The sequence below is a fragment of the Ips typographus genome, linkage group LG1 (assembly GCF_016097725.1).
Source record: "Ips typographus isolate SLU linkage group LG1, UJ_Ityp_2.0, whole genome shotgun sequence".
Lineage (NCBI taxonomy): Eukaryota > Metazoa > Arthropoda > Insecta > Coleoptera > Curculionidae > Ips > Ips typographus.
Window position 1 is genome coordinate 3,831,288 of NC_138422.1, and position 14,466 is coordinate 3,845,753.

Here is a 14,466-nt window from a genome sequence, read left to right on the forward strand (position 1 = left end):
GACTACCAAACATTAAAATAAAGAAATTCTAGGTAGTACAAAATAGGGCAATGCGTACCATATTGAAGTGCAATAGATATACGTCTTCGTTGTTAATGCGAGAATCCTTAAATATATTGTCTATAGAACAAAAAATAATCTTTGATGCTCATTTTTTTATATTTAAATTAAAAAACAACTTACTGTCTGAATGCTTAGGTAGAAAAGTTAATTATTTCTCGGACATTCATGAGTATAATACAAGGAATTGTGGTGACTTTATAGTAAGTAGGAAATGTACAAGTAAACTAGCACAAAAGATCACTATTATACAGGGTGGTCCAGTTTTAAATGTCAATAATTCACCAATTGATAGCACATCAAAAAATAAGTTGACATGTATTATATCATTTTGCTGAAGAACACTTCCTAAGGAAGATACAGACCTCCAAAGTTCGGTCAGACCGTTGGACCAGTTTTATTCAAATTTAGAACAAGTACACTAAAAATAATCAAAAAACAGGATTTTTTGACTAATGTTTACTGGCGTTCAATTTTTTAGACTATAGGTAGTGTACAACATTCAATTCAAACTTTATTTTTTTTTATTCAATTAAACACTGGTAACACTCTGAAATGAATTTTCAAACTAACTTAATTCTAAAAGTTAGTGTTCAAGACTAATATCGTAACATTTAATGCCAAAATTGTTTACTTTCATCAATGAAGAGTCTGAAACTTAACTTTTACTATAAAAAATAGTTTAAAATCCGATTTTTCAGTCTTAAAGCACAGTGGAGCGTCTAGAAGTCTAACTTAATACTGGCAAAGCGTGAAATGGCATTAAGCCTATGGAAAATGTAAAAATTGTTTTTTCTAATTTTGGCATATAAAGTGACACTTTTCAAAACTGATTAGAGTGACAAAACGTTTTACTTTATGTAACTAGTTATGAAAAGTTCATTTCATCACTCCCTGTTTTTACGCATTTCCGTAGAAACATATGGGCGACATCCATCATAACATGTCGTTGTCACAGTTTATACAAGGTGCTATGAAAGTGAATATTTGTGTTAAATCAAAACAGTCAAACAACATCAAAATTAGAAAAAATTATGTATGCAACACGTTTCGAAAATGTTTTATTGTGTAACTCATTCAAATTGTAGGACCTCGCTGCGCTCGCCCTACAAACATTCATTCGTTACACAAAATCGATCTTTTCGTAACTGGTTACATAAATAGCTATTTTAACTCTGCTATGTCAAAAACTTGGTGGAGATAACCCTAAAACTCGATTTTCCAAGCTGAAAGCAGTTTTAAAGCCCTAAAAATAGTCCAGAATTTCAAGAAAATGAAAAACAAACTAAAAAAAATTTAAAAGTTAGTCTTCAAGTCAATTTTCATGAATCTAATGTTAATATCCTGTATTTAAGACTATTTTCAAGACTAAAATATTGAATTGTATTTTCAAATTATGAAAACTTACTTCAAATGCAAAATTTAAGCTTTTGATGTCACTTTTCATTGTTTCAGACTCAAAGTCACATTTTGGTGTCCAAGTCAATTTTCAAGGTTGAAATGTGTGAATTTGTAATCAAAAATTCTAGATAAAGTAGTTTTTCATGGCTACAAGTCCATACTAAAGTTTTTCAACTTATCTGAAAACTATAATGACTGACTACAAAGACATTTTTTAAGCTTCTAGAGTCAATTTTCACCGTTTTTAAGACAATTTTTTAGTTGGGTTGGGTTGGTTTTGGGTCTTTGAACGTAATAACTCAATTATTTCGTAAACGAAGTTTCAAATCATACTTTTATAAGAGATACTTATTTTCTCAAAAAAACTTAAATTTCTGAAAAATATCCAGTGACGTACAGAAAAAGGCAGAAAAATTAAAACCATCTTTTATATGTATTAATTGCATATGTATTTATTCTAAATTTGATTAAAATTGCTCCAGCGGTCTGACAGTTACTCGGACAGTTATGACAAGAAACCGATTAAACTGAACATTTATGGACTGTATTTTCCTTGAGAAGCATTTTTCAGAGAAATGACATAATGTATGTTAACTTATTTTTTGATGGGCTTTCGACTAGTGAATCATTGACATTTAAAACTGGACCACCCTGTATAAAGGACTTCTAAATTTCAATACATTACCGCAAGAGATAAAAGCATGTAGAAATTTAAAATCATTCAAGGTATTGTTAACCAAGCACATTGTTAGTAATAGTGTAGTTTTTGTTTAATTGTTAAAATTTCTGTTTTCTTTATTGGTACATGTATACAGTGAGTTTTTTTGAACGCGCAACATAGGATTTTACGTGTTAAAATTTTAAGCCCCTGTTAGACCATGTTATTTTGAAACTACAGGTCTAAAACTTGGCGGGTGTGTCTTTAGTACCCTGAGCTTAAGTAAATTTACCAATTTGGTCTAAAAAGTGATTAAAAACTGGCAAAATTTTTTTTTTTTTTCGAAAAGATTTTATCGTTTCATACTCCCTAAATCCCAATGGTGAGGGTCGAATTTGAATTATCGGTCGTCTTTCTGTGCGTTTCCGAAAACTGTCCAATCCATTTAAATGTTACTTAGGGTCGGGCTTAGTTTAGGGCTAGCAGAAACACAATAATAAACAATTTTCGTGACAAACTTGAAGGTTTATTAAATTATATTCTACAGGTTTATTTACATTTGTCCGAACGTCCTTCAACGGTACAACCTAGCTTAAAATGTCTTTAAGGGTTTAATTAAAAATTGCATTTAATTTCAATACGAAAATAGTCTAAAACCTAAACACAAACCACATATACACTCGTCGACACAGGTCATTGCATGACCGCACATTACTAATAATCCGTAAATACACGTTGGGGAAAATTTTACTAAAGACAAAAAACGAATTTGCGCCTTATTTGCATAGTTTCATCTGAACAACTCGACAGTTTTCACCTGTAAAACCATCGACATCAGCATACATCTCGTTCAGTCGGATATTATAAGTATGTATAATCTCTTTTTTCGCATTTAAAACGGCTGATTACAGTCATTACGTACATGTATTTTTTTTTATTAATTATTATTAATATAAATTATGTGTGTAACTGGCACTTATCTAAAGTTTTCCTATTTACAAAAATAAGTCTATTTCTTACTGACGTTATTACTCAATATTATTTCGATAGCAAAATGGCTGCCTGGCGTGGCTTAACTGAATCAAGTGAGGCAGTGTAGCACTATTTACACCCATGTTAGTTATGAAAATTTGACCCGTATATTACACTCTAACCATATAGAAAGAAATAAGATGGCTATTTGAAAATAACCCAGAAATATGTATAATTCAAAAATACTACCAAGCAGCCAGTTTTTACCGGTAAAGTCGGTAAAGTGCCTTGGCAAATTCGCATAAGTTTGTGTTTTAAAATATATATCACAAGCCAGCTTTCTCCTAATGGAAAACTAAGTCTAGTCATTATACAGAGTGTTCAAAATAAATTAAGTGACAAAATTCCATATAACTTTCTTTGCATACAATTTAGACACAACGTACATTTTTGCTTTGTCTTAGTAATATTCGATTAAGCCGCTGAATAATAATTAATATTTCGGGGGTATTTTGAGATTCACATTTCGAATTTGATGTCTGTGATTTTAAAAATAAAACTTTGTTACGAAGCATTTTCGGAAATATACACATTTTTCTAATCTTGAAGCAAAGAAACTCATACTGAATGTTTTCGATTTATTTATGACACAACCCTGTATACAGAGTGTCTCAGAAACAATGGCACTCTACAAGTACCTTTGGGCAATTGGGAAACAAATTACACTTAACCATGATGGTTAAAGTCACCTCAAAATTCAGGCCATAACCATAAAACGGTTTCCACTGACCCCATTTTGATTAAAAATATAAGACACACAGTAATCGAGAAATTTTGAAAAAAATCCCACTTGCAAACTGCAAAGATGGTTAATTTGGCAACGTTGCTAAAAAATGAATTGATTACTATTAACGATTTTAGACAAAATGGTCAACAGTTTGGAAATATTGTTGAAATGTGAATATTAATTATTCAAGAGTAATTTTAGAAAAAATATAAATTTGACAACACTGAAAGGATTCAGTACTAAATTAGAAAAAGTCTGTTTAGCAACGGTACTAAAAATAAATAATTTTGCAAAAAATGATAATTTAGGAACACCGTAAAAATATGGTGTTAAATTGGAAAAATGATAATTTTGGCAACATTGCACAAATTGTATTAGACAATTTTGAAAGTTATAATGTACGGGGTTAGCTCGTGCTCTTTATTAGGATCAAATATTATAAACAATTGAAATTTTGGAATCAAAAGATGTTTGATGCATGTTGTATTTTAAAAATCTGTCACTCCCGGTATAACCGGAAGTAGTTGTGAATGAAGAACTTGCTTATTTTAAATATAACACCCTGTACATTATTATACTTTTAGACATAGCTACTAAAGCTACGTTTTCCTCCACGGTCGCCAGTCGTCAGCGACCGCGACTCGGTAGCGACGATTGATTCGTTCACGATTTTCGCTCCGGCTTCTGTTTTCCTCTAGATTTAATTCGCTGGCGAATTTTGCTTCGTGTTGTAATTCTCATCGGAGTTGAAACGTTAAACGGAGTTAAAATGAACCTGTCTAAAACAAGGTCTTTACTTTTATTGTTGGACAGTTATCAGGATGATGATATATTAGTACTGTCCTTAGTGCATGATCGGGAAAGAAGAGAACAAGTTTTACCAATGTTTAAGAAGCGAAAAGAAGAAGGATTTCATTCTTTATTCTGGGATCATATAATTCTGGGTTATTACTGATCAGATGAACAAGCTGTTCATCCTTTTCAATGGTAAATCCATCCATTTCTGGATAAAACTTTATGAAACTAAATTTAAATTCGCGGCGACTAACGACTGTACTGCTCTAGGGCGAGACAAGCGACTGGCGACCAACGACTGGCGACGATTCGCTGGTAGCAGCGACCCGCGAATTTGTAGGAAAACAGTTGTACTTAAATTACATTAATCCAGGTCTAGCGAATTGGTAGCAGCTACCGTGTCGCGGTCGCTGACGACTGGCGACCGTGGAGGAAAACGTAGCTTAAGCGAAATGGATTGCATCTTCCTAACTTTTTGAGATCTATTGCGTGGTCATATTGGAAAATTTGACAGGTGTCAACTTTTTTACTGCTATAAAATTTTTGACACCTGTCAAAGTTCAAAATATTGCCAAATGATGCAACAAGTCGTTTTGCTCTATTTGACACTCTAAAAATGTAATTTTTTAAACGTCAACATCTCGAAAACCGTTGCAAGTATTTAGAAACATGAAAAAGATTTTAAATTAATGGGAATATTAAAAAATACAATAATATACACGGTGTTCCATTTAAAAAAGAAGCAAGATGGCACATCCGGTTGTGCCGGATGGCATTCTGGTCAAAACCGGAAGTGACAGAAATATTTTTAAACTAGCACGCAGCAAATTTCTCTTAATTGCAAAATTTAAAATTTCTGTTAATTATTAATCCTAATAAACTTTTAATTTATAAAATTGGGTGGCTATCCCTGCATAGTTGTGCAACAACTCTAGTGACATCTGTACTCAATTTTATAAGTTAGAACGTACAAATGGCATGCCCAAAAGTAAATCTAGCGACTCATTCGGTTAACACAGATGTGATTGGTCAAAAGTGGTGTAAGGTTTTGTCTTTTGATTATCAACAGAGAAACTTTTTACGCTTTGTGTAGCATTGTTTCTAGAACATTCTGTAATGTAAATTTACAGCGAGATTTCGACAGTGCACGCTTTGTGATTAGATTGAATCGAGTTTTGCATATGTCAGCGTTGAGGCCTAAAATACAATTAAAAAAAGGTTCTCGTATTTGTAAGAAAAATGTTAAAACAAATAATAAATATTTGAAAGAAACAAAACAAAATAATACCTTAACATAAAGCCAAAAATATTAAAAATAAAAATTACTTGTTTTTGTACAGGGTGCTACTCAAAAGAACTACTTGAACGATGGGAGGGCAGACACCAATGTCAATAACAAAAATATTAAATAAAATGCAGTTTTGGTACTTGGTGTAGTCGGTGTAGCAATAAAATCACCAAACATTTCAGTCTATAGACCATTACAACTTAAGGGTCATTGCAGGAAAATTACATTAACCACCGCAGTACCAGACTGGGATGATTAGCAACTTTCCACCACCATGGCCCTTACTAATCCATTATACCCTTTACCCAAAAAACTTCTACTAGTGATTATACCTATTGCTATACCGTCATAAAAAAAACTAACTACTTGTAAAAAAAATAAAAATAATAATAATAGAATGAATAACACTTTGAAAGAAACCAACTTAAGAACCTCGTTGTGTTGCTGGGGCACTTTACCGCTAAAGATGTTCCACTTATGATTTAAAAAAATATCAGATAAAGCTATATCAGGAAGCCAATGTGCTTTAACTTTACAGAAGACTCGGAATTTCCTTCGTAATACAAAACGGACCTTAGTTTTTTAACCGTAAAAGTAAAAACTACGTCCGTTTACGATCGTCTCCGCCAAAATAAAACAGATCCAAAATAAAGAGAAAACGATATAAATAGGTCGGCTTAATATGGCGAAAAAAACCTTATTACATGTTTTCGAGATCAATAGAAAAACCACTTCACGTCCCGCATTTCAAGTCACTCAAGAAAACTAGTCCGAGATTCGTTTCCATCGATTCTCAATCACAGAACTCAGAACGATTCGACGAAATAAGCAGCGGCCTCGGAATCGATCACTATTACATTTTGTTGTTTGTTGATGTTTTGTTATATTTTTTGGTTTTAAAAATATCAGTTCGGTGGTTGGTTTCTTCGTCAGCTAAAATGGTACGGTTCCGCCGTCGTTTATAGAAAAATATACCGCGGAAGACAGACCTGCGGAAGATGAGTATCATTATCTTCTATCTCGGTACAGGAGGTAAGTCTGCAACGCCTGAGGTAGCTGGAGACTCATCACTTTTTCTTCCAGGTGGGCTTTGCCGATTTTTTGTCGTATCACCCGTCGGCATAGATCCATCAATGGCAAAGGCTCAGCTAGAAAAAAAATATATAAAATTTAGTTTTGGTTTATATAACTGAACATTTCAAATTTGTACTTTAGAAAGTTTAAACAAAACGAAATAATAAAGAACAGATTCAGTAGAATTTTACTAGTAATAAACAAAAGCAGGATTATAACACAAATAGGGTAGATTAGCTATTAATTGACCAAACACAACTGAAAAAACGGGTATAAAGGTAACTAAAGTATATGGCGCTGGCTCCAACGCCATTTAAAATTCATAATTTTGGTTGTTTGGCGTTTGTTGACAGTTTCTTCAAACTTTTCCCGTTGCAAGTTAAATTTATCGATTCGGTTATTATTTTGTGTGAGTTGAATTTGTGTTTTTCATATTTTGATACTTTTACTTTGCAGGTTTACCATCAAGAAAATAACACACAGAGTTCAAAATGACAATGTTCAACATTAGCCTGCATAATTCAAGTAAAGTAATAAACGACACTGATTTAATTTTTCCGCTCTTGTAAGTCTTGTCAAATAGGTAAACAACTGAAATACTATCAATGTCAATTGTCAATATGCAATCGTTGCTTCGTCTATTGATAGCAAAAAACCAAAAATAGGTTTTTTAAAATGCTGTATTGCTCTATAGAAAACATTTTCATTACATCCGGAGATATCCGACAAAAACCGAAAAAGTCAAATTTTTATTTTATTTTTTAACCACCTTATTATTCAAACGCAAAATGTATTGCATTGTTGGCTTGGTTGTTTGTAAACTAAGTTTAACATCTTCAGATGAATAACGCTATTTGCTACAACGCTGAGAAAGTTTTCGTTAATAGGAGTTTAACAATATGCAAATTTCAAGTATAATTATTATTGTTATAAACGTCATAGGAGACGCCACTTATCATTATAAATTTTCGTTTAAATAGACCATACTCTAATGTTGTCAATTTTCAAACAAAAATTATATTTGACCGGCTACTTTCATTAATGACGGCCTATATCGTCGTTAATAAAATAAACGTGGATAAATGGACTTATTTTGATAATAGCTACTTGCGGAAGAACGTTGTTCACATCTTGTTCTAAGCTAAAAGACTCTGAATAAGCTAATTTACATTAAACTGAACAAATATTTATAAATGCATGTTTCCAAAAAATAAAACGTGAATTAAAATGCAAATATATGTAAAACAAAATTAACTCTCATCAGTAAACTGTAGAAAACAATAAGCAACTAAAAACTACCTTCTTTTAAATCTTTTATTAACCGGCTGTTGCCCTAGCATTATTTGGTGAATGTCTTGGAAACAGTAAGAAATTATTTCCGCTACCTTGAAATTTTTTAAAAGGTTGTTAAACCGACAAAGTCCTGTCTCATTTACTCGGAAATAATTTTTATCAATTACCGAAACAAGATCATTAAACTTTCTGATTGGATTTGATGATTTTGCAATTTTATAACCTGGGATCTACGGGGACATTCTTTAAAAATTTATTCAATTTAGTTATATATGACCTTTTTATAGCAGCAATTTATAGTTAAACAATAAAAACGTTAAATATGAAAATCAAAAAGATAATTATCCTGTAAATCAAATGTGCAAAAGTTTATCTAAATTAAAACATTTAATTAACATTCTTTGGCAGTATAATAAATCCGATACAAATGATAGTGCAGTCTCCAAAGCAAAAATGACGTACCTAAATGAGGCAACAACCTTGATAGTCAAGAGAGTGGGATTTACCTTGTTTAAAATTAATTACTAAATTATACCAAACAATTAAATCGCCAAAAATATACGATTTCGCACCAACCGCCTTTTTGTTAATAGTTTCTGTGTTCCGCCGACAAATTGTTGCATACAACTTTTCCTGTTTTATCTCAGTCATTATAGCATAAAGAAACAGTGATTACAGCTTGTTATGGGCAATTTCGAACAGTTTAATACCTTCATGGTTAAATTAAATTGCTCTTGGAAACTCTTTAGTATATTCAAAAAGAAGAATGATGTCTAGATATTAAAGACATAATAAGCCTGCCGATACGTTTTCAAACTGAAATAATTATTAAATAAAAGAGTGTGCCAACTATTAAAATATCAACGCTCATCAATCTTATTTCCAAACCTCCCAAAGATATAAAATAAAAAAATATTGCACCATCAACTTAATAGCGGCACTATTGAATTTAATTTCAGTGTGTTGTCTTCCGCATATGATTTAAAGCTGAAGAAAAAAAGAAAATACTTACGATCCAGTCCGCCGATATATCTCATGGTGATCTCGCAATGTCCCCACACGGCACTAACAATAGGATAGAGCTTCTTGCCTTTGAGTCCTCTAAAGGCCACACCCAAATACTGGCCATCAACGACGAAACTCAACGTGCCCTCGTCCATGTCTAAAACGACCAAAAATTTGTCGGGCACGATGAACGTCTCGTCCGGTTTTAACAGGGCCGGATACAAAACTCCGGGCTGATTTTTCACGTCGTGGTACAGTTTGTTTCGGCCCAGGTCCCATCCCCAGGAATTGTCCGTGCTGCCCACCAGACTATGGTAACCTACTGAGTGTAATGGAGCTTCTGCTGTCGCCACGCCCACTACCGCGTGTGTGCCTCGTTGTCGTGTTGACCAGCATAGTTCCCAACAGTGCATGCCCTAAAAAAAAATATCATGAAGATTTACAAAATACGAAATTATTACAATGATAATGTATTTTTTGTTAGTAACAATAGTATAAATTTTAACTTTGTCGGCGCATGATAGTTTGAAGAGACATTGAAGAGCGGATAAGCTAGCGTTTTGCGACCCGAACTGACAAGTAGCCATGTATAGACTATAGACAAAATACCTGTGGATTCCAACTGAAAAACCCAAGTAATCTTCCCAAAACACCATAGAATTTCTTGATCTTATCAGAAAATACATCAAAATCACTTTTGGCCCCTGGCACGTAAAAAAAAATCGTGGTCCATAAATCTGTAGTAACTGTTAGAAAAGTAGTAAACAGCTCTAATATTTAGATAAAACCAAAAACTAATGAGTTATTTAAGGTACTACTAGGCAAAAAAGAATGGATGTCCCATATAACCTTGCAAGCCCCATTGAGAAATATCTCACATTTATTTTTATGTAAACAAACACCCAAGACCTTCCTACAAAGATAATATTACAGCAAAATTGCTAACTGATTGTCGGCATAATTAGTGAAGATAATTATCCGCTTATCATTACCTAGTATAAACTTTGATTGCAATGTTGCAATCTGACCATCACTGTTAAGGCTTATACAACTTGTTGTAGATTTATGTGTAATTATTTTATTAAGATATAAACAAATAAGTAAAAGAGCTCACCTTAGTAAATCCTACTTTTCCTCTAATACAATCCGTACTCTGGGCTACTGGATGCCTATGAAAGGTCAATTTGTCGTCTTCTTTAACGAATATATTTAGAGAGCGATCGTCCTGATTCCAACTGTATTTCAGTTGCGTCTCCCTAAGTGCAGGAGGCATGTCCAGCAGCATGTCCAATCGTGGTGGTCTGGCAAAGTCTTGTGCAAGTTCCCTAGGAATCACTGGTTTGTAGGGGGCGGCCGCGGCGTCTCTGCCGTTACCCGCCTTTACACCGTTGCTAACCTAAATTTACAAGCATTATTAGTTATTTTACTATTTTTATTTAGCATATAAATAATAAAAAATACATCCAAGTAATTACAGCCTGAGATATTAGTAAATGTTGATGCCATTAAAAAGAAGTCACAAATCAAAGATTTCCAGTACCACATTTACAACAAAAAAATCATTTTTATTTTACGAAGATGATAATCAAGTGAAATGTGTTATACAAGTAAATTTGATACTATTTCAAAACGGTAGTCCATGTTGCTCCAAGAGACTGCGTTGTAAATACAAAAAGCGTGACACAAGTGTAAGTTTCAAAAAGATTTCTAATTAATCGTAACATAAATTTGTCTAAAACTACTTCTATTTAATTACAATCCTGTAACCAAATCTAACTTTAGTTTCTGTAGCAAGTAAGTTCTATTTTAACATTACACACAAAAATTACGAACATACCTTAATTAAAACACAATTAAAATTTAGAGACAAAAATCCAAGACTACTCAACACTAGGGAGTCAATCACAAATTGAAGAGTCTCAGATCCTTAAACATATTGTTAAAATCCTGGTAAAAATAGTACTTACTTGCTACAGAAACTAAAGTTACATTTGGTTATAATATTGCAATTAAATAGAAGTACTTTTACCCGCAAATTTTAGGCAAAGTTATGTTACGATTAATTAAAAATCTTTTTGAGACTTAGACTTTGTGTCACCTGTTTATAATGATACTATTTTATAGACACACCCTAATGTGCTTATGCATCAATCTTAAACCAGAATTTTGCACCTTTCAAATTTAATTTAAGTACATCAATCACAGAAAGGAGAATTAAACGCACAACAATATTATCAGTAAAAACCTAACTGACAAGAGAAGGTGTTTTGCAAATTTCAGTCTATTGTCTACTAGGAACCATAAATCAATAAATACCTTTTTAAGACACTTACATCCTTTCCTACTAGAATGTTTCAACTAAAGTATGTAAAGAAAGTATGTGAACGGTAAAGTGTAGATAATTTCAATTAAAGATTACGTTTCCATTATAAGTTTTTGAGCTTTAACAGAAAAGGAGAAAAAAAAGAATATCAAAGTAGTAATTATTTATAATGAATTGGTTAGAAATGCAGAGATGAATTATAAAAAACTATCAGCATACATATTATACAAGGTATTCAGAATTGTAATAGTTTTCAGTTTTGCCAGTGACGTCCGTGCAAACACATAATTAAATAATTTATAGGTAGATTTTCAAATAACTGAGCAACCATGTGGCCTTCTTGTATAGCATTCGCAAAATTACCCCCATGTTTTGTTGATATTATATTACCACTAATAATATTATAATTAATTAATAGTTTCTAGCAATTTTTTGGCAAAAAACATTTATGATACTTGAAAGTATTTCGAAAGAAGACACGACCACAAGAGTGTTAAAATGGAAAGGAAAACTTTTCCATAAGAAATTCATCGTTTTTCGCTGCCATATTAATTTCGGAACACCCTACAGCATTTTTAATTCAATAATTTAAGAAAAACGTTCTTAAGAACTCAGGTTTCAAATGTTTATTAGATTTTTTACTTTCACTTCCGTTATTCTGTTTTGAGATATTCCTTTTTATTAACTAAAATTATATTAAAGTTGTTAAATTTTGCATGTGAAAATAAACAAGTGATCAGACAGTATCGAAACACAAAAGTAACTTTGAAGGAAAACAAAACATACCGTACCCACCTACATACTTGGTTTTTGGTTCTTTTGGACCAGTATGACTGCGGTGAAATCATGATTTTGCCACACACGATCAAATTGTATTGAAAGCGACAAAATTATAACGAAACAAAGTTTGGTGAGTGGTTCGCTTTTCTATGTAACGAAGTTTTCATGAGATTTTGTACATTTTGAAAGTTTATCCTGATTTCTGCGTTCAATACTGTGATTTAACCAGTTAGTTTGCACATGGACACAATTAAAAATCTACTGGCGTTATGTGCAAACTAACTGATGCCCATGAAAATCTTAAAAGCTAGTTTCGAAAGTAAAATAAGAAATAAGACAGTACCTTCTGGCCCATGCTCATACCCCGGGCACCACGTCGTCCTCGCGGTCCCGTTTTGGTACCGCCACAACCAGGCACCCCGGACGCCTTATAGGCCCGGCGAACGTCAGCGGCGCCGCGGACTCCGCCGCCGGTCGCCGCCGCCTGCTGCCCGCCGCCCCCTCCGCTGCAGCCTACGCTTCTCACGCCACCAGTCCTGATACTGGTCTTGTATCTGCAAAAAAAAAATAAAGCAAAATTATAAGAATTGTTTAAAATTTCGAAAAATGTTACGCTGATACGAGATCTCTCTAATTACTTCATACAAAATCCGCTTACTTTTGGTGAAGTGAGCGGGACGACCGCACAATCCGCAAATTTCTGTGTAACCTCAAGTATTGTTTTTTTTTGTCGTCATGCAATTCCTTTCGAATGACTCAGGTTGCGGTTGACTTTTCAAAATTAACATTGATAAAAGTGTATGTACTTTAATAAATGACGACTTGAGCTGAGTCACCAATTAACGCCACGACGATGTGAAGGGAAAATGAAAGCACCAAGAACGTTGAACTAGTACCAATTAAAATCACTGTATAATACCCTTTCAGACTTTTAGACAATAGATTATCAATCTATTAGGCAACCCACGTGGATGAAACCCAACGTAAAATCAGATAAAATGACCGTGACCTTGACTGGACTCGATTACGACAAAGTAAGAGCTCCATCCGATCAAATCCTCTCACTTCTTGTCTATTATTACGTATTAGCTGGAACCACTTTTGCTGATGTCGACCATTAGAGAGGTACCACGTTTTTAAATTTATATTCGGACGATTTATCGTTCGGATTCGACCAGATGTTTGGTTTCCGTTTTGTGAATCCATTTGGTTAGGACTACTGTTTTACAACTCGCAATTTTGATTAATGTTAACATAAATCAAAGTCACAATGTTAGTCCCTAAATGTGAAAAGCTGTATACAGGGTGTTTCACGATAAAGGTGTCATATTTCAGACCTTAATAGTGCATCGAAAAAAATATCTCAAGTAAGTTCGTTACGAACATTTCGTTATAACAAACGTTTGAATAAAATTGCAAAAATTGATTTTCTTATACAGGGTGGTCCAAATTGATTGTAGGATAATTCAAGGGTGGAAAGTACACAAAAAAATAAACTCCAAAGTGCCATATAAACTTCGAAAAGTTCCCTCTAGCGGAATTAGCGCCCCTTAAAGGTGAGCCCCGAAAACCATTTTTTAATTTTTAATTCCTAAACGAAAAAAGTTACTCAAATGAAATTTGGCATGCATGTTTACCAATTATTTGAAATGACCATTTAGAATTTTTTTCAATTTTTAAAAATAAATATGTATACCTATTGGTTTTCTGCCATGTGAAAAAAAATTTAGAGTAAATATTTACATGAAAAAAAAAGTAATCACAAATTATGTTTATGTTCTTATAAAGTAAATTTTTCAAGTAGGGTTTTTTAAAATAATCTTTACAAATACTGGTGCTGTTCAAAAAGTTTGACAGCTTTAAATTTCTTTAAGCTGTAATTTTAGAGCGTTTTGATGTGTCATTAGTAGATGTCAAGATTATTTTAAAAAAATAAAAAAAGCGCCAAATGATTACTTCAAAATGATGAGAGAGTTTTATTTTAGTTTATTAATTAAGATACAAAAACTTTTTTATTGAGGGACACCCTT

The 14,466-nt window shown here is 32.9% G+C and overlaps 1 protein-coding gene across 6 annotated transcripts in view; it reads right to left on the reverse strand.

The window, feature by feature from the left end:
• Nucleotides 1-2,623: 2,623 nt before the first annotated feature.
• Nucleotides 2,624-14,466, reverse strand: part of gus (splA/ryanodine receptor domain and SOCS box containing gustavus) — a 114,211-nt gene continuing 102,368 nt past the window's right edge. For all 6 annotated transcript variants that reach the window (XM_081994840.1, XM_081994821.1, XM_081994827.1 and 3 more), the window contains 4 exons: nucleotides 12,780-12,990; nucleotides 10,448-10,729; nucleotides 9,341-9,749; nucleotides 2,624-7,109 (listed from right to left, as the gene is read on the reverse strand). In XM_081994840.1, the coding sequence (XP_081850966.1) occupies nucleotides 6,970-7,109; nucleotides 9,341-9,749; nucleotides 10,448-10,729; nucleotides 12,780-12,797 (849 nt within the window). In that variant the 5' untranslated portion in view covers nucleotides 12,798-12,990 and the 3' untranslated portion in view covers nucleotides 2,624-6,969. The remainder of the gene's footprint in view (nucleotides 7,110-9,340; nucleotides 9,750-10,447; nucleotides 10,730-12,779; nucleotides 12,991-14,466) is intronic.